Raw genomic sequence first — 24130 nt, 5'->3', positions numbered from 1 at the left:
AAGTAGAAATGGACTCGGCCTGCATGTAATCTGATATTGTTTCAAAAATTATACAGGCCTAGGTTTCAAAGGTGTATTTATTTTTTATACATGATAATTGTGTTGTTGCATTGATTAGGCTAAACAAACAAATGGGCAGTCTGCAGTTGATACATCAACTTTTGGATTTAGAAATGAATGATATATGTACTCATATATAAATGCCTAATGAGCTTAGTTCTACTGCCGTACCCCATCAGAACCCACAATATAAGCTTGTTTTACTCCAATAATTGTAAACAAATTAAGTGTAAACAAACACTATAAAGCCTCGAAACATGGTTATAACTAAAATGTTGATATCATTGATGGTCAGTCCTTGCATACATAGCTCTGTCTATGAATTTGAGAGTGGTTACATTTCTCCAGCCCTATATCCTTCAGGTTTATACCAAAATGGGCCAGGGTCAAGCTTTGTTATTGTTTCAACTGCTGATTTCCCCTTTAAACCTACACATACACTACCTTTCAGAAGTTTGGGGTCACATAGAAATGTCCTTGTTTTTGAAAGAAAATCAATTTTTTTTGTCCATTAAAATAACATCAAATTGATCAGAAAAACAGTGTTTTTGAAAGAAAAGCACATTTTTTTGTCCATTAAAATAACATCAAATTGATCAGAAATACAATGTAGACATTGTTAATGTTGTTAAATGACTATTGCAGCTGGAAATGGCTGATTTTTAATGGAATATCTACATAGATGTACAGATGCCCATTATCAGCAACCATCACTCCTCTGTTCCAATGGCATGTTGTGTTAGTTTATCATTTTAAAAGGCTAATTGATCATTAGAAAACCCTTTTGCAATTATGTTAGCACAGCTGAAAACTGCTGTCCTGATTAAAGAAGCAATATAACTGGCCTTCTCTAGACTAGTTGAGTATCTGGAGCATCAGCATTTGTGGGTTCGATTACAGGCTCAGAAACAAATAACTTTCTTCTGAAACTCGTCAGTCTATTCTTGTTCTGAGAAATGAAGGCTATTCCATGCGAGAAATTGCCATGAAACTGAAGATGTGTACTAGTCCCTTCACAGAACAGCGCAAACTGGCTCTAACCAGAGTAGAAAGAGGAGTGGGAGGCCCCGGTGCACAAAAAAGATTAAGATGGGCGAAAGAACACAGACAGACAGAGGAACTCTGCGAGTGAGCACGTGAAGAGACAATTGTGGTGTCTTCACTTCACAGTGCCAGTTGCTGCTGTTCTTGGTTGATTGAATGTGACCCTCTTGAAAAGCATGTAGCCATCCACACACCACAGGCCTGTTGCTATGAAACCCACTATCTGGATAAGGAAAATATACAAGACTTAGTGTTAATATTAGATATAGGCTACAAGCTAGAATTATAGCTGACATTTTTTTGTAATAGTTCATTCATTAGTTGTACTGGGTGCCAAATGTGGGATTACAGTATATATTCATGTTAGTGGAAATGTTCATGAGGATTGTAATGCCTTCGGGCAGTTCATTATTGACGGGATGGTGTGTAAGATGAGGCTTCACCCAGACACCCAGTTCTATAAGGCCCCCAATTAGAAGGTCAACAAGGAATACATTTGTTTTTATCTCACCCCTCCACCCAGGGTCCCTGTCACTGTGAAAGTGGACACTGCTATTAGACTCAGGATAAGTATGAAGACTGCTGCGAACAGTGAGTTGAACAAATCCTGAAGAAGAAAAGACAATGGAAGTAACTCAGAAAGCTTGACTGCCTGACATTTTCACAGCAGCTAATCAATGTAAAAGACCTACAGTAAACACTGTACTATAATTGAATAGGTTCCTTACAACGAGAGGCCAGAAGAACAGAGTCAGCTTCTTGTTCAACTTCAGTGTGTACAGCAGAAGCAGGGAGAATGTGATCACAAACTCCATGCACGTAGCTGCAATGTATTTGGGCCTGGATACGACAGCAAAACACACAAACGCTACAAACATAGTCCCCTGAAACAGAGAGCATTGGCAGTTAGGAAATTATAGGAAATCCTAATTGATTGTTTCCATTCAAAGATATTTAAGAATAGTCTAATCCTACAAATTGAAATGGTTGTTTCACACCAAAAGCTATGAAAATGATGGTCGTTTTTTGTTGAATAAAATGTAATGTCCACTAGAGGGCATGCAGTATCTGGTTAACGTCATCATCAACTACAGGGTTTAACGTTGGTACAGTTCACAGGAACTACAGCTCTGACATTCACTTCTAGTTCTGCTTTCTCATAGACAACATATTTAGGAAATAATGTATGTCAATATAATCTCTCTGTAAGAGTAAGCAATTGTAATATCCTGTAACAATACTGTGCAATACATTCTTGCTGTTTTTATCAAGTTTATAGTATATGGCTTTATCTGTGGTGATAAGTCTTTCCAAAAACCAAGTGGTTTATCAAAGTATGAAAAATGTCTCACCATCTCTGCTAATTTAAGGACACCCCTCAAGGATCTGAGAAAAGCAGTATCAACCTCCATGGGTAATGAAGGGATGTTACTGGCTGTTTTGGAACAGTCGCCTGTCATGTTAAGTTTCAAAAGAACCAGCTCAGAGTCTGTGTTTCCTGAACAAGCAATTTCCTTTCAGTTGCAGGAAATTACAGTCCGTTGCAGTGTTTCAACACCCATCACTGCTAAACATACTAGGCCTATCATACTGCTTGCATGCCACTAAACAAACTAACCATGATCTGAAAATGTCAATCAATCTGTATAGAATATTACAATCAGAAAATATTTGATTGACTTTCTCATATAGGCCTACAGACATAGAGGTGTAAAAACATTATGAGCAGCCCTATATATTTTAATGATCCTCATCATTGGTGTACTGATAGTCTGGCATAAATAACAGTAGCAGTAGTTACCTATACACGAGTCCCTCACTGAAAGAGGATCAGTTTTTATCTTTTTTTGCCCTCAATGGTGATGGCAGTTGGTGAAGGGAATGCAGGTCTCAGAACAAATAAAGCGCTTCAACCAATAGGAAAAAAACGACGTCTCCATATCATGAACCAGGAAGAGGTTATTTGACACACGGAACTGGAGTGGCATTTCACGGTCGAGCGCTGTGTGTTTCAGATAATTATGCGAGATTTCCTTTACATCTATTTGTATTAACAATTTGTGGAGATCTGCTACACGACTATATTCTCACGCTGCTGTCACGTCAACGCGATTAGTGACTATTCGCTGCAAAATATTTGGTGATACGCGCGGTGAGCTCTGCCAGACGAGAGGCCATAGCAACAATACACAGCACGTCTCAAGTAGGTGCCCTTGCACAAGGTTTATTTATTCGCTGGTCTGAAACATTGTTTCGGTACAGCGTGGTACAATGAAACACCCTGTAGACTAATGTTACAATGTCATGTTACAAATGATGTGAGTTACAATGTTGCATCAGAACAACAGAATATATTAACTCGTACTGTTACAATTTGAATTGCCAAGTTTACTATATAATGTGGCAGAAAATGTTAGAAACAATACACTTATACTTTGAGCACACTAGCTACCACCAATAAATTCTGTAAAGAATTTAAATTTGATGCAAATGTAAAATAAATGCTAACTAGACATGGCCATTCCTGTCAGACTCATCCATGAGTACTGCTATTATCTACCACTACTCTCAGTGAGGCTACTTGCTCATCAATTTGCTCTAACCAAACCAGGACAGAAAGCTATCGCCCTGCTTACATCACCCATATTAACATCGTTATCTGTTTGGCTTTACCATAGGTACTGATTTAAGCTGAAACCAAGAAGTCAGGTTATCTCACAATGCAGACTTACTCCACCCAAGGAAAGCTGGTGCGGAGTGGGGAGAAGAATAAGTTAGTGGTATGTACTGGTACACTGTCATTTTAAATCCTTGAAAATCTTTGAAATTGATACTAAGACTTTTGAAGCCTATATACCTGAGGGAGAAGTCCACACATGTATCTTGTTCTTTTTCTTTAGATCTGTATAGAGGGGAACATTGCTAGTGGGAAGACAACATGCCTAGAGTATTTCAGCAAAACCAGTAACATTGAGGTAAACAACAAAAGGAAACATGCAACATGCTTGTTCAACATTTTGCATTCCTTCATTTTCCTTTCATCCTTGTGCTGCACTGTGTGTAAAACAAAAGGTGCAATTAAATCACAATTCTAGTTTTGAATTCTCAGGTGCTGACTGAGCCAGTTTCCAAATGGAGGAATGTTCGAGGGCACAACCCCCTGGTATGTGACCATTATAAAGACGATGGTTCATTTTGATAAATGACATATTGTATGCTGATGTTAGATCTCCTCCCCTCCTGCAGGGGTTGATGTACCAGGACCCTACTCGATGGGGCATCACTCTACAGACCTATATTCAGCTAACCATGCTTGACCAACACCTCTCAACAATAGTAGGTACTCTAAAACATTGGACAGAACACGTTGCGCTGGTATCCTACTGTTTCACTACTGTTGCATGTGTTCTATCAATAGTACAGATTTCTCTTTCACCAAGTACAACGACTTGTATTTTACATTGCATAATTAACATGGTCTGTTTTGTGTTTGTTGATTCCAGTCAGCCCCAATGAGAATGATGGAAAGGTCCATCTACAGTGCCAAGTACATCTTTGTGGAAAATCTTTACAGAAGGTAATGCACATGGTATATTTCACACCACTTTATAGCTGGTTTTCATTTGTGCCCAATCTAGTTCATTTGATGTACTTCACAAAATTTTGCTCTCTGCAGTGGGAAGATGCCCGAGGTGGACTTTGCTGTTCTTAGTGAGTGGTTTGAGTGGATCACTCAGAATATTGCCATTCCTATGGATCTTATTGGTAAGCTGTGCAGAAACACACACTTTCTACTTTATTCTGATGATGTTGGGTCCTTGTTGGGTCCTTGGTAGAACCTTGTTCACTTAGTTCCTCCTCTGTGTCAGTTTACCTCCAGTCGTCTCCACAGACCTGCCATGAGAGGCTGAAAGAGCGATGCAGGGAGGAGGAGAAGATCATTCCTTTGGTGAGGGTAGAAGAATGACAAACTCTCAGTGCTGTTCTTGGTCTAACTTCAGAGGAGTTTTAAGACTCGTCTCTTGCCCTACTCTCTCGTCCTACTATCTTTCTCGCTTTTTTTTTTAAGGAATATCTAGAGGCAATCCATCAGCTGTATGAAGACTGGCTGATAAAGAAGACGTCCTTCAATGTTCCTGCTCCAGTCCTTGTGAGTGATCCATCTTTTTCAGGCATGCGTTTGGAGGACAATGGTCAATTAACGAGGAACATTGTTTATACGTTCTAGTGTCTCCTGTGATAAGCACCAGAGTATTGGTCATCTATGTCAAGGATTCCTTGTTTTTCATTGTTGGGAAATAGTCAAGGGTTCAGTAGAAAGACAGGCATGCAGGTAAGTGATTGTTAAACACATCTCTGTTTTTGTATCACGTTACTATAATCTGTAAAGGCAGTTTCACAACATTTTAATGATATATATACACTGAGTATACAAAACCAGGTGAAATCTAAGATCCCTTATTGATGTCACTTGGTAAATCCACTTCAGTCAGTGTAGATGAAGGGGAGGAGACCGGTTCAAGAAGGAGTTTTAAGCCTTGAGAATTGAGAGATGGATTGTGTATGTGTGCCGTTCAGAGGGTGACTGGGCAGGAGAAAACATTGAAGTGCCTTTGAACGGGGTATGGTAGTAGGTGCAAGGTTTGCACCGGTTTGTGTCAAGAACTGCAACGATACCGTTTTTTTCACGCTCAACAGTTTCCCGTGTGTATCAAGAATGGTCCACCACCCAAAGGACATCCAGCCAACTTGACACAATTGTGGGAAGCATTGGAGTCGACATGGGCCAGCATTCCTGTGGAATGCCTTCGACACTTTGAAGAGTCCATTCTCCGACGAATTGAGTCTGTTCTGAGGGCAAAAGGGGAGGGGTGCAACTCAATATTAGGAAAGTGTTCATAATATTTGGTATACTCAGTGTATTTGTATTTCTATATTTTCAGGTAATTTCGGCAGACGATGACCTGCAGAAGATGATCCACCAGTATGAGGAGAACAGAGAGAAGATTTTATCAGGGAGCAATGTGTGACTGAAGTACAGTGGTTTCAAAAAGTATTCAGACCCCTAGACTTTTTCCACATTTTGTTAAGTTACAGCCTTATTCTAAAATTGATTAAATCATTTTTTCCCCTCATCAATCGACTTTGCTAATTCAACTTTGTTGAAGCACCGTTGGCAGCGATTACAGCCTTGAGTCTTCTTGGGTATGACGCTACAAGCTTGGCACAACTGTATTTGGGGAGTTCCTCCCATTCTTCTCTGCAGATCCTCTCAAACTCTGTCATGTTAGATGGGGAGTGTTGCTGCACAGCTATTTTCAGGTCTCCAGAGATGTTTGATTGGGTTCAAATCCGGGCTCTGGCTGGGCCACTAAAGGACATTCAAAGACTTGTCCCCGAGGCCACTCCTGCGTTGTCTTGGCTGTGTGCTTAGGGCCGTTGTCCTGTTGGAAGGTGAACCTTAACTCCAGTCTGAGGTCCTGAGCGCTCTGAAGCAGGTTTTCATCAAGGATCTCTCTGTACATTTCTCCATTCATCTCTCCCTCGATCCTGACTAGTCTCCCAATCCCTGCCGCTAAAAAACATCCCCACAGCATAATGCTGCCACCACCATGCTTCACCGTAGGGATGGTGCCAGGTTTCCTCCAGATGTGACGCTTAGCATTCAGGCCAAAGAGTTCAATCTTGGTTTCATCAGACCAGAGAATGTTGTTTCTCATGGTCTGAGAGTCTTTAGGTGCTTTTTGGCAAACTCCAAGCGGGCTGTCATGTGCTTTTTACTGAGGAGTGGGTTCCGTCTGGACACTCTACCATAAAGGCCTGATTGGTGGAGTGCTGCCGAGATGGCAGAACCTTCCAGAAGGACAACCATCTCCACAGAAGGACTCTAGAGCTCTGTCAGAGCAACGATCGGGTTCTTGGTCACCTCCCAGACCAAGACCATTCTCCCCCGATTACCCAGTTTGGCCGAGCGGCCAGCTCTAGGAAGAGTCTTTGTGGTTCCAAAATTCTTCCAGTTAAGAATGATGTAGGCCACTGTGTTCTTGGGGACCTTCAAGGCTGCAGAAATGTTTTGGTACCCTTCCCCAGTTCTGTGCTTCGACAAAATCCTGTCTCGGAGCTCTACGGACAATTCCTTCGACCTCATGGCTTGGTTTTTGCTCAGATATGCACTGTCAACTGTGGGACCTTTACAGTGCCTTGCAAAAGTATTCATCCCCCTTGGCGTTTGTAGAATTTTGTTGCATTACAACATGTAATTTAAATTTATTTTATTTGGATTTCATGTAATGGAATTACATAAAATAGTCCAAATTGGTGAAGTGAAATGAAAAAAATAACTTGTTTCAAAAAATGATTCACCTTTTTACTATGAAGCCCCTAAATAAGATCTGATGCAATCAATTACCTTCAGAAGTCACATAATTAGTTAGATTATACACAGGTGGACTTTATTTAAGTGTCACATGGTCTCAGTATATATACACCTGTTTTGAAAGAGTCCCAGAGTCTGCAACACCACTAAGCAAGGGGCACCACCAAGCAAGTGGCACCATGAGAATAAGAGCACCTCCTCCCAGCTGCCCACTGCACTGAGGATAGGAAACACTGTCACCACCGATAAATCTATGATAATCGATCATTTCAATAAGCATTTTTCAACGGCTGGCCATGCTTTCCACCTGGCTACCTCTATCCCGGCCAACACCTCAGCACCCCATGCAGCAACTTGCCCAAACCCCCCCACACTTCTCCTTCACCCAAATCCAAGCAGCTGATGTTCTAAAAGAGCTGCAAGAGCTGGATCCCTACAAATCAGCTGGGCTAGACAATCTGGACCCTCTCTTTCTAAAATTATCTGCCGAAATTGTTGCAACCCCTATTACTAGCCTATTCAACTTCTCTTTCGTATCGTCTGAGATCTCCAAAGATTGGAACGCTGCCGCGGGCAATCCCCCTCTTCAAAGGGGGAGACCCCTTAGACCTAAACTGTTATAGACCTATATCCATCCTGCCCTGCCTTTCTAAAATCTTCAAAAGCCAAGTTAATAAACAGATCACCGACCATTTTGAATTCCACCATACTTTCTCCACTATGCAATCTGGTTTCCAAGCTGGTCATGGGTGCACCTCAGCCACGCTCAAGTTCCTAAACGATATCATAACCGCCGTCGATAAAGACAGTACTGTGCAGCCGTCTTCATCGACCTGGCCAAGGCTTTCGACTCTGTCAATCACCGCATTCTTATCGGCAGACTCAATACCCTTGGCTTCTCAAATGACTGCCTCGCCTGGTTCACCAACTACTTCTCAGATGGAGTTCAGTGTGTCAAATCGGAGGGCCTGTTGTCCAGACCAATGGCAGCTCTATCGGGGTGCCACAGAGCTCAGTTCTCTGGATGACTCTCTTCTCTGTATATATCAATGATGTCGCTCTTGCTGCTGGTGATTCTCTGATCCACCTCTTCGCAGACGACACCATTCTGTATACATCTGGACCTTTGGACACCGTGCTATCAAACCTCCAAACGAGCTTCAACGCCATACAACACTCCTTCCGTGGCCTCCAACTGCTTTTAAATGCTAGTAAAACTAAGTGCATGCTTTTCAACCGATTGCTGCACGCACCCTCCCGCTCGACTAGCATCACTACTCTGGACGGTTCTGACCTAGAATATGTGGACAACTACAAATACCTAGGCGTCTGGTTAGACTGTAAACTCTCCTTCCAGACTCACATTAAGCATCTCCAATCCAAAATTAAATCTAGATCGGCTTCCTATTTCTCAACAAAGCCTCTTTCACTCATGAACATACCCTCGTAAAACTGACTATCCTGCCGATCCTTGACTTTGGCGATGTCATTTACAAAATAGCCTCCAACACTCTACTCAGAAAACTGGATGTAGTTTATCACAGTGCCATCCGTTTTGTCACCAAAGCCCCATATACTACCCACCACTGCGACCTCTATGCTCTCGTTGGCTGGCCCTCACTACATATCCGTCGCCAAACCCACTGGCTCCAGGTCATCTCTAAGTCTTTGCTAGGTAAAGGGGGCCTTATCTCAGCTCACTGGTCACCATAGCAACACCCACCCATAGCACGCGCTCCAGCAGATATATTGCACTGGTCATATTGAATAGTTATGCACGCTCAAGTTTTCAGTTTTTTTGTGTTATTTGTTTGTTTCCCAATCAAAAATATTTTGCATCTTGAAAGTGTAAATCAAAAATCTATTTTAATTCCAGGTTGTAAGGCAACAAAATAGGAAAAGGGGGGTGAATACTTTCACAAGCCACTGTATATAGACAGGTGTGGGCCTTTCCAAATCATGTCCAATCAATTGAAATTACCACAGTTGGACTCCAATCAAGTTGTAGAAACATCTCAAGGATGATCAATGGAAACGGGATGCACTTGAGCTCAATTTCGAGTCTCATAGCGAAGTGTCTGAATACTAATGTAAATAAGGTATTTCTGTTTTTTTATAAATTTGCAAACATTGCTTAACCAGTTATTTCACTTTGTCATTATGGGGTATTGTGTGAATTCCTGAGGATTGTAATTGATTTAATACATTTTAGAAAAAGGCTGTAACGTAACAAAATGTGGAAAAAGTCAAGGGGTCTGAATACTTTCTGAAGGCACTGTACACATGCTGCACCAACAATGGCAGTAAATATGTTGTCTGTAAGCAGGTATTTATAGTCCAAGAGAGAACACCAGAATGAGCTTGTGGAGTTTCTGTTATCTTGTCCACTGTTACACACTGTCTTAGAGCAACTCTCTGACCGGTACATTTTCAGACCGCAAGTATTCCATACTGTATATTTACTGCTTCAAGTCGCTTTCCAACATATGTTACATATGCACTAACATAGCTATGTGTTTTGTTCTTATTTTATTTACTGCTAATATATAGAGGAACATATTGTCAGGCTGGAATTGCACTTAGTTGTGAACAGGACCAACAGTTATTGTACTCTTTCGCTGAGATCATTTGAATAAATGCCTAAAAGGGATTTTGTATAATAACATATGTTAATGTATGCTATATTGCCGATGTAAAGTTAGTGTAACAGTCTATTTTGTATGATCCATTTGAACTTCCGAAGACCACGAAAGTTTTCAATTTTTGTTTATTTTTGTTTAAAAAAGTCATAACATTCTGAATACAATTGGACGTACATTTTCATAAACATTACAAAGCATTCGGTGGTCCCAATGACAATGAGCAAGGAAAGTAAGTGCAGGATTGGCATCAAATGAATTTCAGTAAGGCACTGTCACTGTAAGAGGACACAGTGGAAATATTACCTCCAGCTCATAAATTAGGTCAAGCATAATTAACATTGTATTAAAAGTCTATCTCCTGAGAAAGAGTACAAAGCAAAGACCAGAAAATACTGAAGAGGACTTAAATTCAATGAAGAAATGATTTCCGTCACCTTCATACATTGAATCCACAGGAGGTTGGTGGCACCTTAATTGGGGAGGACGGGCTCGTGGTAATGCCTGGAGCAGAAAGAGTGGAATGGTATCAAACACATCAAACATGGTTTGATGCCATTTCATTGGCTCTGTTACAGCCATTATTATGAGCCGTTCTCCCATCAGCAGCGTCCACTGATTGAATCGCCCCAGACTAAAACAACTTAGTGGCAAGTGATGTTTTAGACCTGAACAGGCATGTCAATCAATTTCTCTCTGTGTGTTCTGATGGTCCAGGAGCACCAGCATTCAATCATGACCTTACTTCCTCTAAGGCTCGTCCACCATGACATATGTCTGAAGCAGCTCGTCCTCTGAGGGCTGAGGGATGGGGCCCTCCATGTCCTGGTGCTGAGGGCCTGCGGAGGGCTGGTGGTCAGCAGCAGTAGGGTCTGGCACTGGAGGGTCCAGGTGGTTGGTTGGGACATAGATGGAGTGAGGTGGCTCTTTGATGGTGTCCCTACCAGGAATGTGTTTGTGGGGACTGTCTGCTAGTTCACAGCTGCTACAGCCTGGGATGTTACAAACCGGCACCAGAGAGGGGTGGCATATTAGAGGCTGGCTCTGGTCCCCTGCAGAATCCTGGTGAGGGGACCCATCATGACAACTGGCATGCGGCGGTGCTGTCTCTTCTACGGGGTATTTCAGGTTCTCCTCCACCTTGTGCTCCTCCACCTTATGCTCATGGACATGCAGTTGGCCGATCCTCTCAGCCAGCTTGCTCAGCTCGTCTGCATCATCGGCCTCCTGACCCTCTCTGGTCACTTCTACCTGTGGAGGAGTTGGTCCGTGGAGCGTGGCAGTAGTCTTGTAGGCCTTATCTTCTGGAGGCTGGAGATTTGGGACTGCTTCTGTGAGATGGGGTTTTGGTGCTGCTGTGGTGTGAAAGGAGATGAACTGGAGACCACTTACATCACTGCCAGCTAAATTGGCTGGACTGCTACCTTCCTCGGGTGTGTTCTCTTTGATAAGTCGCCTCCGCGATACAGGAGGTCCACCCAGTGGCTTACTGAATATTGGCTTCTGCCTTATGGCAAGGTCTGGGTAATTCTGCTGCATCTCCAGGATAGACCTGTCATCATTCAAGAACGCCCTGGGTGGTCTGATTCCTGGAGAGTGTGTTGTCTCAATGGACTGAACCTCCAGGTTGAGGGGTATCTGTCCATCATCTTGTTGCCTGCCTGGTGTGCTAGCAGTGACACGATTTTCCTCGGTTAAGTCTCCCTCATCTGTCTCCACTGGTCCTGGGTCTACCAGGGAACAACCATTAGATAGACCCTTATCTTCATTCTCCTCTTGTTTTTGCATTTGTAAGGGCTCTGTTTCAGAGTCCTTTGCTGTCTCCTCGGCAGCCCTCTGGGTGTTATGTCGTGGTGCAGCTCTCCTCTGTAGGATCTCCAGACACTCAGGCTGTGACTGCTGACCCATGAGCTCCAACAGGTACTCACACTCTGTTCGGGCCAGGAAAAGCTCAAAACCCATTTTCATGGATGTTTCAGGGTCTGCATTGTCTGTGAGTCGGTACTCTGTGTCAGTCTCCAGATGATACCCTATTGTTTCAAGGATACTTTTCGTGGCACTCTTTGTCAGAACCGGCTGGATGCAGTAGACAAAGGGGCCAGTGAAAGTCTGAGTGGGAGATAATAGTCTTCATTATCACAACAACAACTTAATTAAACTTAAGAAAATGATCACTACAGTATGGAGAACATCTGTACTTTAATCCTTTCCCGTTTCAAATCATGCTTCACTTTTTGACATTTCACAAGCCTGGCAAATAATTTAGCCTATACAGTTTACTTTCACTTCCTGATATGTGACAGCAGCACCTTTGAATATGTGGCTTGTGATTAGAGATGGCATTTCAATGTAAAACCATAGCCATATATTATCCCTCTATTTCTTACTCTGATAATAATAATTTGTACATGTGCATTAGGCTAGCCTAAGTCGATACAACTCCTCCGCACCCCATTTGCTTGGGTGCATTGCGCAAGATAAAAGAAGCCTAGGCCTAATTGTCGAAATCGAACTATGAATACCATGCCAATTATATTTTTACCTTGAGCATCTTGATTTCCTTCTTCCATGGGTAAAGAAACAGATTCACACAGAACATCTCCAACACCTCTGTGGCTTTGATGAGCGCACTGAAGAATGTCCGACAATCTTTAAATCCGGATTTTACGCATTCGGATGCAGTAAGGTAAAAGTCAAAATGAGAAAATCTTTCTCCGGGGTCTGTCTCTAACAGCAAAAATCGTCTAGCTTCCACGGTAACCTGTTTCTCTTGGCATAGTTTCAGGTTACCCTTACTCCATATCTGATCATAGTAATTTAGGTAATTGTCGAAAGCCTCTTTACGCGCTACAGGCGTTTGGTCAGCGACACCATCCTTCATATTTTTTTGTTGTTGAAAAATACTGTTCAGTTAGGCTACACGTTTCTTATCGGATTTAGAAATAACATAGGAACAAGGAAGTATGACAAGAGTGGAAGTGAAAGAGACGGCACACCATTGTTATTGATCTGACAGGTTAGTCAAGTAGGTAAAAAATGGACAAAATGCGGAAGCATGGCTGTTTCGCTACAGTTAGGCTACGATGATATTAGATTTGCCCATGTATCAATGAAGCTCTTGTGTTGCTTAGCACGACTGACATCTAGAGGACAAAATATAACATATCCGTTCTAGACTGAAGACATGCTTCTTCCAACAGATGGCGCTACAGGAAAGAAAAAAATATTATATTCTAGTCATGCCACAAACCTGAGATGACGCTGAAAAGTCTGGAGCAGCTCTTCTCTGCAATGAACCAACTTCCTGTGTATCTCTCTCTCCATCAGGTTGTTTTTCTGTGCTGCTACAGGTGATAGATGTTACAGTACATGCCCCACCAAAAACAACGAGATAGAGAATGATGATAAACCCTTCAATTATGAATGCATAGCTGCAGCAGCCTGATTGAAATAATGTTTCAGTTGAATAGTGATAATGTTAAAACTATTTTTCAATGGCATGGTGATTGTTCAGGCCTTTAGGGTATTGGATACCTTGGAGACATCGCTGTACGACACATTTTTGAGGTTCTGTCACAGATGATGTCCGCCTGACCCATGGTCACCTCTAACTCGCTACAGAGACCAGAGCAGCTCCAGAGAGCTCTCTTCTGCTTTGTCAGTCACATCAGGAAGGAAAACACAGTTTAAATGATTCCCCTCCTAAGTCAATAAGATCTGGATGGGTGCAGTATTCACAAAGCCTCATAATGGACGCTGTGGACTTATTATCTAGAGTGCAGTGGCACTAGATGAAATTAGCTTTCTGCTGGCACACCCTAATAGGAGCCTTGCACTGGGCAACGAGGGTAATTAGGAGCAGAGCAATGGCACAGACCATCTGCTCAGTCTGATTTACATTAGCTAGCTAGCCCACCACCCAAACACACCATTCAGAGCAGATCAGAGGGGAATGAATGGCTGTCAACGGACAGGATGTCACAACATATTCCCATGCATTATACATAGCAGGATTCGATTGGTTAAACGTTTAGGGAAACATTTAGCCAATGTAGATAATTGCACTACACTGTTTCTGCACTTTTGGATGCTATACAAACACTCCTCATTCCCAGCTCCCTCCTCTATCCTCCCTATGTTTATTAATAGTAATGGCCCTCCTCCTATTTATATTCCAGCTACTACTCCTAGGTGTAGCCTACATGTAAAACGGGAAGGCGATTTCAATGCCCAGAGTCGCAAAACCAGAAGGAACAGTCACACCGACTCAAATCATAGAGGTCAAATGTATTTAATTTCCCCAATATAAGAAATTAATAAAAGCTCTAATACAAAACATGGATATACGTTGATGACTGTGATTATAGGAAACAAGAATCTTTGTCACACAGGACAGTTGTGCACAACAGTGGGACTTATAGGGAAACTATACATTGGAAGTGTACATGTACAGTATTACACATTGATTCACATTTATGTTGGACATGTACCTATTGTGCTACCAAAAGGAAGTAAACAACAAAGACAAAACAGCATGTAAGACCAGAGTGAACCGCATTGCAGTTTTACCTCAACAGGTATTGAACTAGGTCTTCCAACACAGTTACAGTGCATTTCTACTGACTTGTAAAGGCAGGTAACGTTGCATTTCTAGATGACTCACGAGTGTGTCACGATGCACACAATTCTAATACGTTGTACTATTCACTGCATTGCACTTTTAGATTTCAGTTTATGAAACACAAGACCATCATAAATGTTCTATAGCATCGCTAGATTTGCAGCAGGTACATAACAATAAGCAATAATGCTCATTGTCAAGTTAACACATCATTTTCAGGCCAAACATTGCTTTATTTATAGGGCTTGACATGACAATTCTGACCACAAATAGAATATGTATTAACAAGTGATGATGAACAGCATTTGGTTTTTAAAAGCCATTTAACAAACTCTCTTCAAAGTCAAATCCATTCGATGACGATTGCAATGCAAGAAAAATAACCTGTTGATCTTTCATCTTTAGACGTTTCTGTCTAGTGCGAAGCATCTGTGTTGTAGGACATCTACATTCCGGTGAATCTCACAACAGCTATTTAATAGTAGTCTTTCCACAGTTATACACATTATTGATAAAGCTATTCTAAATAAATACTCATCTCTTTATAACTCTTTATCCACAATGCCAGCAATGCAATCATGCGACTAATTCATTTATAAAATATTCTTTAAGGGTTCAGTGAGGATATCACTTCACAATAAGGGATTTGGTAAGATAAATGAGGGAGACTATGAGAAAGAGAGGGGGGCTGGAACAGAGATACCAAGTTCTGGGGCCAAATGCAAAGGTGACAGGGGGTCATTGACTCCACAAATACGGTTTTATACACAAAATATGGACATTATGTCACATTTTCTGCTGAGAGTACTTTTTCTGGGGTTTCAATGATGAACATAGACTTATCTGAATAACTTAACAAAGTAACACGAGCCTTGAAAAATAACAAGCTATTTGGAAAAGGAAAGCGTCAGTGTTTCAAGTTACTATGGCTACAATGTTAAGCAGTCTAACAGTCTTAGACTTAGTGCTTGGCAGGCACAGTCATTTTTATACCATTTATACATGGATGACAGACATGTAAAACAGTTCAACTGAAGACAGTTTATCTGTACAATGAATACTCACAACCAAAAACAAAATACTGAATACTAATTTGGAACCATTAAAGATTCCAGCATATTGAAAAATACAATGTGTCTAGACTGAATAATATTTTGTAAAAATGAATTGTTTATTTATCATAATATCAAAGATGACAGTACTAAAGTATAGTAAATCCCTCATCACAGTAAACTGCGTGCTAATATTATTTGTCCTTCGCACCAATTGTCAAATACCATTGTAAATCTGCTACAAGGTATATTGTACTTGGATGTTAGCTGGCGAATGGGTCAAGCTCATAGTAATTTCGCTCGTGAACACCTAAAAAAGCTCTTCACAGAAAGAGAAGTAGTGAGAGAGAGAGAGAAGAGGAATGTGTGGTGTTGCACGTTTAGAGACTGAAACAGAACAGTTTGGATCTGAAGAGGCCTCAGCCCCCAGAGGGGAAACCCAATTATAGAGAATAGACAGTATTTCCAGCTCATATGAACGTGTTTATATCCAGAAACCATATAAAACCATATACCACAAAAATTATTTATTTAAAATAATAGTGCAAAAAAATACCTACTCTTAGAAAAAAGTGTTTTAAAAGGATTAATCGGATGTACCCATAGGAGAAGCTTATTTGGTTCTAGGTAGAACCCTTTTTGGTTCCATGTAGAACCTTCGGTGGAAAAGGTTCTACATGGAACCAAAAAGGGTTCTTCAAAGGGTTCTCTTACGGGGACAGCCAAAGAACCCCTTTAAGTTCTGGGGTATATTTATTAGTTGAAATTACTGGACATTTTACAGACTGCCGGAGTCCTAAAGTCAACTAAATATAAATCAAATATTATTTCCATGTAGAAAATATTAATAAAACCATATGGATATGTGGTGGAATGTGAAATTAGGCATTCTTGCTATCTGTTTTTTTTAAAATCAAGAGCAATTCCATTTCAACACAACAAGAACCAACAGTACATACAGAATATCTATGTGAAACCACTTCAGGTTACCTCTACTGTTTTTTCTGGTGCTAAAAACAGACTTTGATAATGCTTCCTAAATGCGTGAATGCCTCCTAAACTGAGACCATTGTACAGTGTGAAGTGAATTCCCTCTGGACAGAAAGACCACTCCCAGCCCCAGGTAACTAGTAGTAGCCCTGTGATTTCATGGCGGTGCCCCAGTAGGGAGAGAGAGTGAGGAGTGATGCCGGTAACATCTTGGGAGTCGGGGGACACAGCTTATCCAAGAGGTAGGGAGAAGGAAAGGAAGGTGCAGATTGAGTTCAGGTTCAACCCAAAGTTTCCGCTTCAGTCCAGAAAGTCCATCTCTTTTGATAATGCCTGTCATGCACAAAGGGACACTGGAAGAAGCAGAAGAGAGATTCAGGCTGTCCGCACAAAGAGCATTGGAGTGGACTAGCCCAGTCAGCTCTACAGGATTCTGTGTGCGACAGCCCGGGCTCTCTGAGGACTATGGCTGTCCTCCGAGAGGTGTTTGAGCAGGTCCATGGGCATCAGAGGGATGGGCTGGTTCTGCCTGCTCACCACCACCTCGTATGGGGGCGCCTCCTCCAGGTGGAACGCTGACTGGGAGATGGAGGATATTGGCTGCTGCCGGAGCTCATGCAGTCCGATTGGGTAGTGGGAGGCGGCGGCACTGCTGGCGGACACCCAAGAGGCTCCAGCTCCAGCTCCAGCGGACGGCTCCTCCATCTCCAGGCTGGTGTAGGTGGCCTGCTGGTGGCCCCGCTGACAGGGGTCCGTGAGGGAGTACGGAGGGGGGTCATCTGTGGGGACGTATATCTGTGTCGCACCTGGTCCCACACATTCATCATAGCTGCAATAAAGAAGAGTATATCAGGTAAATACGTTTTACATTTTAAAAGAGGTTTTAAAAGGCCTAAGGATATCTCCAACCTTCAAACAGTGGTAGGTCAAACAATTTAGCCTATGCCGATGGACCTGGATTCTATGTTTGTAGTTAGCAACATGAACACAAATGAAATGTTTAGCATACGAAGAGAAAATGAATATGACACGACTGCTGTCCTGGCTGTCTGGTGACTAAACATAATAGAAATCTGAACGGTGAAACAGGCCTGTTAGAGGAGACTCTTGTCATCTACTGTGAGCTCTTTTCCTGTGTGGCGGCTGCTAGTCTTGGTTTGGTGCTTTCCATGGGAGAGCCTGCCAATGGAGAGTTATTTCAGCTCTCAAATAACCCACAATCCCACAGTGCACTGGAAGTCTGTCTAGAACATACAACCACACTGCTAGAGCTGCTGGCCTTTATAGAGGCCCTGTACACAAAGGGAATAAGCGAAAATGGTGTCAGTCAGGTCGACTGGCTTGAGATACATTTGCCACGGACCATCGTCATATGTGTAAACCAGCCGCTAAATCGCTCTCTACCACCCCGACCGCAGGGGATATTTGGGAATAGAGAAAATACAGCGGGATAACTGAATCTGTGGAATTGTAAACAGTATCACTCTCTCAGAGAGCGGGTGTGGGGAAGCAAGGCAAATGGCACTGTGGCTGTGGATTACTTAAGCCTGTCACCTGGGCCGGGCGATACGCTGAGAGATTTAATGAGGAGAGAAGGCATTGGGAGCCGGAGTAAATGAGATCTTTATTAATGATAGACTGGATGAGCGTTCCACTTCCTCTGCACAGGACTGGGAAAACAATATTTTCAGTAACAAGTTTCGCTGAACTGAACAGTAGGAACATCCACAATTGCTCTCATATATCAGATGAGTCCAGCTATAAAGGGTATTCGGTATACACTGAGTGTACAAAACTTTAGGAACAACAGCTCTTGCCATGACATAGACCGACCAGGTGAAAACTATGATCCCTTATTGATGTCACCTGTTAGATCTACTTCAGTCAGTGGAGATGAAGGGGAGGAGACGGGTTAAATAATCATTTTTTAAGCTGTGAGACAATTGAGATATGGATTGTGTATGTGTGCCATTCAGAGGGTGAATGGGCAAAACAAAATATTTAAGTGCCTTTGAATGAGGTATGGTAGGTGCACTGGTTTGAGTGTGTCAAGAACTGCAATGCTGCTGGGTTTTTAATGCTCAATAGTTTCCCGTGTGTATCAAGAATGGTCCACCATCCAAAGGACATACAGCCAACTTGACACAACTGTCAGAAGCATTGGACTCAACATGGGCCAGTATCCCTGTGGAACGATTGACACCTTGTAGAGTCCATGCCCAGTAGAATTGCTGCTGTTCTGAGGGCAAAAGGGGTTGCAACTCAATATTAGGAAGCTGTTCCTAATGTTTTGTACACTCAGTGCATATTTTCTGACATCACATTACCCCATTCTGTTCTAAACATTATTCTGGAGGGTTTCACATGGGTTTGAGGTAAATGAAAGTATGTGAGCTACTCACATACAGTCAGGTATCTGCTCCTCATAGAGACTCATTCAGTCAGGTATCTGCTCCTCATAGAGACTCATACAGTCAGGTATCTGCTCCTCATAGAGACTCATACAGTCAGGTATCTGCTCCTCATAGAGACTCATACAGTCAGGTATCTGCTCCTCATAGAGACTCATACAGTCAGGTATCTGCTCCTCAAAGAGACTCATACAGTCAGGTATCTGCTCCTCATAGAGACTCATACAGTCAGGTATCTGCTCCAGAGTCAGGTAGCGGGTCCTCTCCTCGGGTGGTGCTCTGTGCTCAGTGGGACAGTAAAAGGTGCTGTTCAGGAGCCTCAGTAATGACTGCTTGATTTCAAATGAGCCGTGCAGCTGACGAACTCCCCGGCCTCTGCTCCCTCCACCCTCCATCACTATTCTGTAGAGTGCTGCCTGTATGCCTGCGTGCAGAGCTATTTTAGACTCCAGCCGCACTCTGGCTCATTCAGACAGACTTAATGTCCCCAGAACACAGCAGGACAGAGACATTTCACATGATCCGGGGTTACAGACAAAAACAGGACTTGCCATTAGCCGGTGCTATAGTGCAAAAATGGTTCATAAGGGCATTTTCTATGCAAGACTACAGTGGGCCATTAATTTGCCATATAGCAGTACAAATCCAGAGTGAAACCTGACGGACAACATTGACTTTATTCTAAAACCCTTCACCTTTTTTTTTTCCTATTCTACTTGGATTGACACATTGAAAAAGATTTGTTTTACGATTTTGAGTAAAAAGGTGAGCGTGATCTTAGACACTTTGTAAAAAAGTTGAGAGATACTTTGTAACTGTGTAACCAAAGAAACAAAAGAAAAAAAACACTAGTTTCCTCCCTCTGGCTCTGTCCGTGTAACGCTCAATACTGTAGCATGCTCTGTTATGTAATGACTGCATAACACAGCAACGTTAAAGCAGTGGGCACATAAACGCCAACTTACTATTAAGAGGTGATGACACAACTGGCAGTCAGTGGTGATGCATACAGTATCTCTCCACTACTTTATTTTCTTATCTCTGATACTTTCTTCTAAGAGTTGAAGAGGAGGATGATGCCCCACTTCTTATTAGTAAATATTGCAATATCTTATTAGTTCAAATTCTCTCTGGTTACTTGCTGTTATTGAGTAGATTGTATTCCATACTCTTATGCATCATTGGTTATAGCTGTGCAGACAGCTGGGCAGTATCGGAACAAACTGACCAGGGGTCACCTGACTACATGAAGTATCCTGATGTTGTGGGTAAAGAAGGATTTGTTTTGCTAGTAATCACTGTCGGGCACTGGGGCCCTTCAAAAACACTAAATCAGGAGTTCCCAAACATTTTGGCATCTTGACCCTTATTTTGACATAAAAAAAATGTTTTGCGACCCCACCATGTAAAAAAAAGTGACGGAATCAACGGCAAATGTTAACTTTTTTAATTAGGGCTATGACAGTCTATTATAAATCAGTCTGACAGTATTTATGACAGTGTTTCAATCTGACGAAAGTGTAGTTTGAAGTGACTGAAATGCATCAAAAATATATTGAGACGTTCAGGAGATCATCAGGCAATCATTTTGTATGACCTTCTGTGTAGAAAAGAACATACCCATTCATTATGTTTAGTGCCTGGTCTTGTCCACTCTGTTCTAATGAGACCTGCGTAGCTTGTGGGCATCGTAGACGGAAACAGAAGACCTGTATGTGTTCAGTGATAATCTTATCGTTCAGTAATGGAATAATATAATAATAATAATATCATAATATTTTGTCATTTAAACCGTTCAAAAGATAGAGCGACATTTGTAGGAAGAAAACAGAAACCGCTTACTACAACCACATATAACGGCTACCAGATTTTCAAATCAGGCAACCCCACATGAGTTCGCGACCCCTACTTTGGGAAACGTTGCACTAAATACTGTACATAACACCCACATGTCTCTTAACCTTTCTAACCCATACTGTTAGTCAGCTCCAGTCAGAAGGAATATCAAGTTATCAGCTGTTGCCCCGGTTACTTTCAGCAGTTTTCCCCCCTACTTGTTTTCATGAATAAATTATGACCATGCTGATCCAGGAAAGAGGGTGAGAGTCTCAGCTTACAGAAGTATCTGTGTGTGTGTGTGTGTGTGTGTGTGTGTGTGTGTGTGTGTGTGTGTGTGTGTGTGTGTGTGTGTGTGTGTGTGTGTGTGTGTGTGTGTGTGTACGTGTGTCTGACATTTATCACACAGCTCAGCAATGTTATTAATCCCTTCAAGGGTGCAATAAACTACCAGCTCCAAATAAACATTGAAAATAGGACTTTTCTCTCTAAATATACACGCTGATACAGACATTTGTCGAAAGTTTGCCAGGTATGGTAGCGCTGTGGACACCTGCGGGCCTAGCTGTTTTCATGCCAGGGTTTCATGAGTGTTTCACCAAGCTGAGAATCCCCCCTCTAATTACGGTGAGAATATTTTTCACGTTGCAGTCACCCCCCCCCTTATGGGATCTATAAGTCCCCTAGGATGCTAACACAAAGTGTTGCATCCTAAAAAGGATGAATTATTAGCTAGCAAAGGCATATATAACACAGCCTAGCCCTGTTTAGATTGTCAAATCAATCCTGCCTGCAGTCTACTGCTGTTTTTAATAATCTACATGCTTTATGGGGTGGTAGGTAGCTTAGCGGTTAAGAGCATTGGGCCAGTAATCGAAAGGTCACTGGTTTGAATCCCTCAGCTGACTAAGTGAAAATCTACCAATCTGCCAATGTGCCCTTGAGCCAGGCACTTAACCCTAATTGCTCCTGTAAGTTGCTCTGCTAAATGAGGTAAATGTATGTTTGCATACACATTCATTTCCCTGAGCACAGTTGTATAATTTGTCATCTTGGCTTAATTAGTCATAGGATGAAACTACAGTACGGAGAAACATGGGACTTCTCCAGAAACACCTGTGGTGCATATGACACAGAATGTGTTACTTTCCAACGCCTAGAGAGGCGCTCACAACTATGATACATGAATGCAGGCGCATTAGGCGGTCCAAAAGTTGGAAGTAAAGCGCAATACTATATACTGTAAATCTTTAAAGGTATACAATGTACTCCAAAGCCCAAGGAGAGGTGTGGGTCACTCGAGGGAGGACCTCTGGCTTCTGGCCTGTAGCTCGGGAGAGATGACAGCACTGACTGGAGCATATGGCTCGGTCTGTTCACTGCACTGCGGGGCTGGCACAGGGAGCTCATTCTTTCAGCTCCCTGGCACTGTCAGAGGCCCATGCCTTGTAGAGCTACGTACAAGAGCAACAGTGTGTGGTTATGAATGTGCTGTGCATACATTATTGTGCATATACCTGTAGATGTTTGTGTGAGTTTGTGCGTGTGCGTGAATGCAAGCGTGTGTGTTTAGATTGGTATACACTCAGTGTACAAAACATTAAGAACACCTGCTCTTTCCATGACATAGACCTTCCAGGTGAATCCAGGTGAAAGCTATGATCCCTTATTGAAGCCACTTGTTAAATACACTTCAATCAGTATAGATGAAGGGGACGAGACAGGTTGAATAAGGATTTTTAAGCCTTGAGACAATTGAGACATGAATAGTGCATGTGTGCCACTCAGAGGGTGAATGGGCCAGACAAAAGATTTAAGTACCTTTCACCGGGGTATGGTAGTAAGTGCCAGGCACACCGGTTTGTGTCAAGAACTGCAATGCGGCTGGGTTTGTCACGCAAAACAGTTTCCCGTGTGTATCAAGAATGGTCCACCTCCCAAAGGACATCCAGCCAACTTGACACAACTGTGGGAAGCATTAGAGTTAACATGCGCCAGCATGTGTGTGTATGTGTGTGTGCGTGTGTATTTGTGCCGGGATGTGCCCAGTTCTCCCTCTGCGGAAGCAAGTCCCTTCACAGGCTCCACAGGTGAGCTGCTGATCTAGGTGGTGTAAGCTCTGTAGTTTCCCTGAGCCATCTGTGGCAATGGCAGCACTACCCAGCATCACATGCCTTTCCCTCCATCCATCCACTCCACTCTGCTGCCTCCTATCCCTGACTATGCACACAATGTACACTACAAAACACACTCTCTTTGATCCTTTTCAATGCACTGGTCCTCGGCCAAAAGATTTCGATATTTCTATTTTGCACTGCATATTCTTCCTGATCTAAATCTACCTGAATCTATGACACATCTTAGCCTGAATTCAGGCAAAAGAAAACATCCCTGTGGTGTGGTTGATGTTTCCTACATGAATTGGAACAGCGGCGAAGAATACGTAGCTTGAGAAGACGTAGTTTGGGAGCGATAAAAGCCCATTAGGACTCAGACAGGAATCGTGCCTCTGTTAATATGAGGAGTGATTTCCCTCCCTCCACAGCGTAGTAGAGATGGATGGAGGCTATGAGAGACTGAGGCATTGACAGAGTGGCTTGTTCACCACCAACAACCAAGCCCACCACCACCACCACCACTAACCCCATCTAACAGTGGAGCCTAACATCCAAACCAATTATAACACCAGCTCCCTAAAGGCTTGAAAACACAAGCACTACTTGACAATTTGCCAATTAGAAGCTGGTAATCCTGTCCGTTGTGTTAGCATAGGACTTTCTTAGCTGTAGCTGTGACACTGCGAAGATCAACACTGTTGTTGACAATCTGTTGATAATTAGCATGTCTGTCTCGTTAAAGGACAAGCTCTGACTATCAACAATCAGGTGTTGGTATTTAGCGCAGAACAAAGACTGTTAAGAAACACGACTGGACATGTTAAGAGACATGATTGGCTAAACCTCCTCTTTCTCTCACTCGTGCCCACTCAGGCTCTCTTATAAGCCTTGTTTATACCTGGCGCTAACATGTGTCCTGATCTGGTCCACATTCTGATTGTGCCCACATCTTCAGATATGCATCTACACATGGTATTTAAATGT

General features: G+C 42.4%; 4 protein-coding genes across 7 annotated transcripts in view; 1 reads left to right on the top strand and 3 right to left on the bottom strand.

Moving 5' to 3' along the window:
- Positions 1–59: 59 nt before the first annotated feature.
- LOC129834199 (chemokine-like factor) lies at positions 60–2991 on the bottom strand. Of its 2 annotated transcripts, XM_055898940.1 has the most exons (5): positions 2906–2991; positions 2457–2557; positions 1833–1988; positions 1616–1711; positions 60–1327 (listed from the first exon to the last, which is right to left on the bottom strand). In XM_055898940.1, the coding sequence occupies exons 2-5, from the start codon at positions 2514–2516 to the stop codon at positions 1220–1222; spliced, it is 420 nt and encodes a 139-aa protein (XP_055754915.1). In that variant the 5' UTR covers positions 2517–2557; positions 2906–2991; the 3' UTR covers positions 60–1219. The 2 variants fall into 2 exon arrangements, with proteins under 2 accessions (XP_055754915.1, XP_055754914.1); XM_055898939.1 differs by lacking the exon at positions 2906–2991 and having other exon boundaries at positions 2457–2879.
- An 82-nt stretch (positions 2992–3073) lies between these two features.
- Positions 3074–10130, top strand: LOC129834196 (thymidine kinase 2, mitochondrial-like). The gene is made up of 10 exons (XM_055898936.1): positions 3074–3307; positions 3783–3884; positions 4005–4079; positions 4214–4267; positions 4351–4440; positions 4608–4681; positions 4781–4869; positions 4974–5053; positions 5174–5254; positions 6048–10130. Exons 2-10 carry the CDS (start codon positions 3825–3827, stop codon positions 6132–6134), a joined length of 690 nt encoding a protein of 229 aa, XP_055754911.1. The 5' UTR covers positions 3074–3307; positions 3783–3824; the 3' UTR covers positions 6135–10130.
- A 99-nt stretch (positions 10131–10229) lies between these two features.
- LOC129834194 (uncharacterized) lies at positions 10230–13237 on the bottom strand. The gene is made up of 2 exons (XM_055898935.1): positions 12662–13237; positions 10230–12228 (listed from the first exon to the last, which is right to left on the bottom strand). The coding sequence occupies exons 1-2, from the start codon at positions 12998–13000 to the stop codon at positions 10870–10872; spliced, it is 1698 nt and encodes a 565-aa protein (XP_055754910.1). The 5' UTR covers positions 13001–13237; the 3' UTR covers positions 10230–10869.
- Positions 13238–14394: 1157 nt separating this feature from the next.
- Positions 14395–24130, bottom strand: part of LOC129834193 (protein BEAN1-like) — a 53728-nt gene continuing 43992 nt past the window's right edge. For all 3 annotated transcript variants that reach the window (XM_055898932.1, XM_055898933.1, XM_055898934.1), the window contains one exon: positions 14395–17611. In XM_055898932.1, the coding sequence (XP_055754907.1) occupies positions 17206–17611 (406 nt within the window). In that variant the 3' untranslated portion in view covers positions 14395–17205. The remainder of the gene's footprint in view (positions 17612–24130) is intronic.

The sequence above is a fragment of the Salvelinus fontinalis genome, chromosome 35 (assembly GCF_029448725.1).
Source record: "Salvelinus fontinalis isolate EN_2023a chromosome 35, ASM2944872v1, whole genome shotgun sequence".
Taxonomy (NCBI): Eukaryota; Metazoa; Chordata; class Actinopteri; order Salmoniformes; family Salmonidae; genus Salvelinus; species Salvelinus fontinalis.
The sequence above is the reverse complement of the archived record's forward strand: the minus strand, read 5'-3'. Positions and strand labels throughout refer to the sequence as shown.

Bases quoted from the DNA above. Each gene is read 5' to 3' on its own strand.
- LOC129834199 (XM_055898939.1), bottom strand. From the start codon at position 2,564: ATGACAGGCGACTGTTCCAAAACAGCCAGTAACATCCCTTCATTACCC. The intron at 1,989-2,456 runs GTGAGACATTTT...TCTCTGTTTCAG, and splicing joins TCCTTAAATTAGCAGAGATG to GGGACTATGTTTGTAGCGTT. The intron at 1,712-1,832 runs GTAAGGAACCTA...TTTCTTCTTCAG, and splicing joins TGTTCTTCTGGCCTCTCGTT to GATTTGTTCAACTCACTGTT.
- LOC129834196 (XM_055898936.1), top strand. From the start codon at position 3,825: ATGCAGACTTACTCCACCCAAGGAAAGCTGGTGCGGAGTGGGGAGAAG. The intron at 4,080-4,213 runs GTAAACAACAAA...TTGAATTCTCAG, and splicing joins GCAAAACCAGTAACATTGAG to GTGCTGACTGAGCCAGTTTC. The intron at 5,255-6,047 runs GTGAGTGATCCA...CTATATTTTCAG, and splicing joins ATGTTCCTGCTCCAGTCCTT to GTAATTTCGGCAGACGATGA.
- LOC129834194 (XM_055898935.1), bottom strand. From the start codon at position 13,000: ATGAAGGATGGTGTCGCTGACCAAACGCCTGTAGCGCGTAAAGAGGCT. The intron at 12,229-12,661 runs GTAAAAATATAA...TCTCCCACTCAG, and splicing joins AGGAAATCAAGATGCTCAAG to ACTTTCACTGGCCCCTTTGT.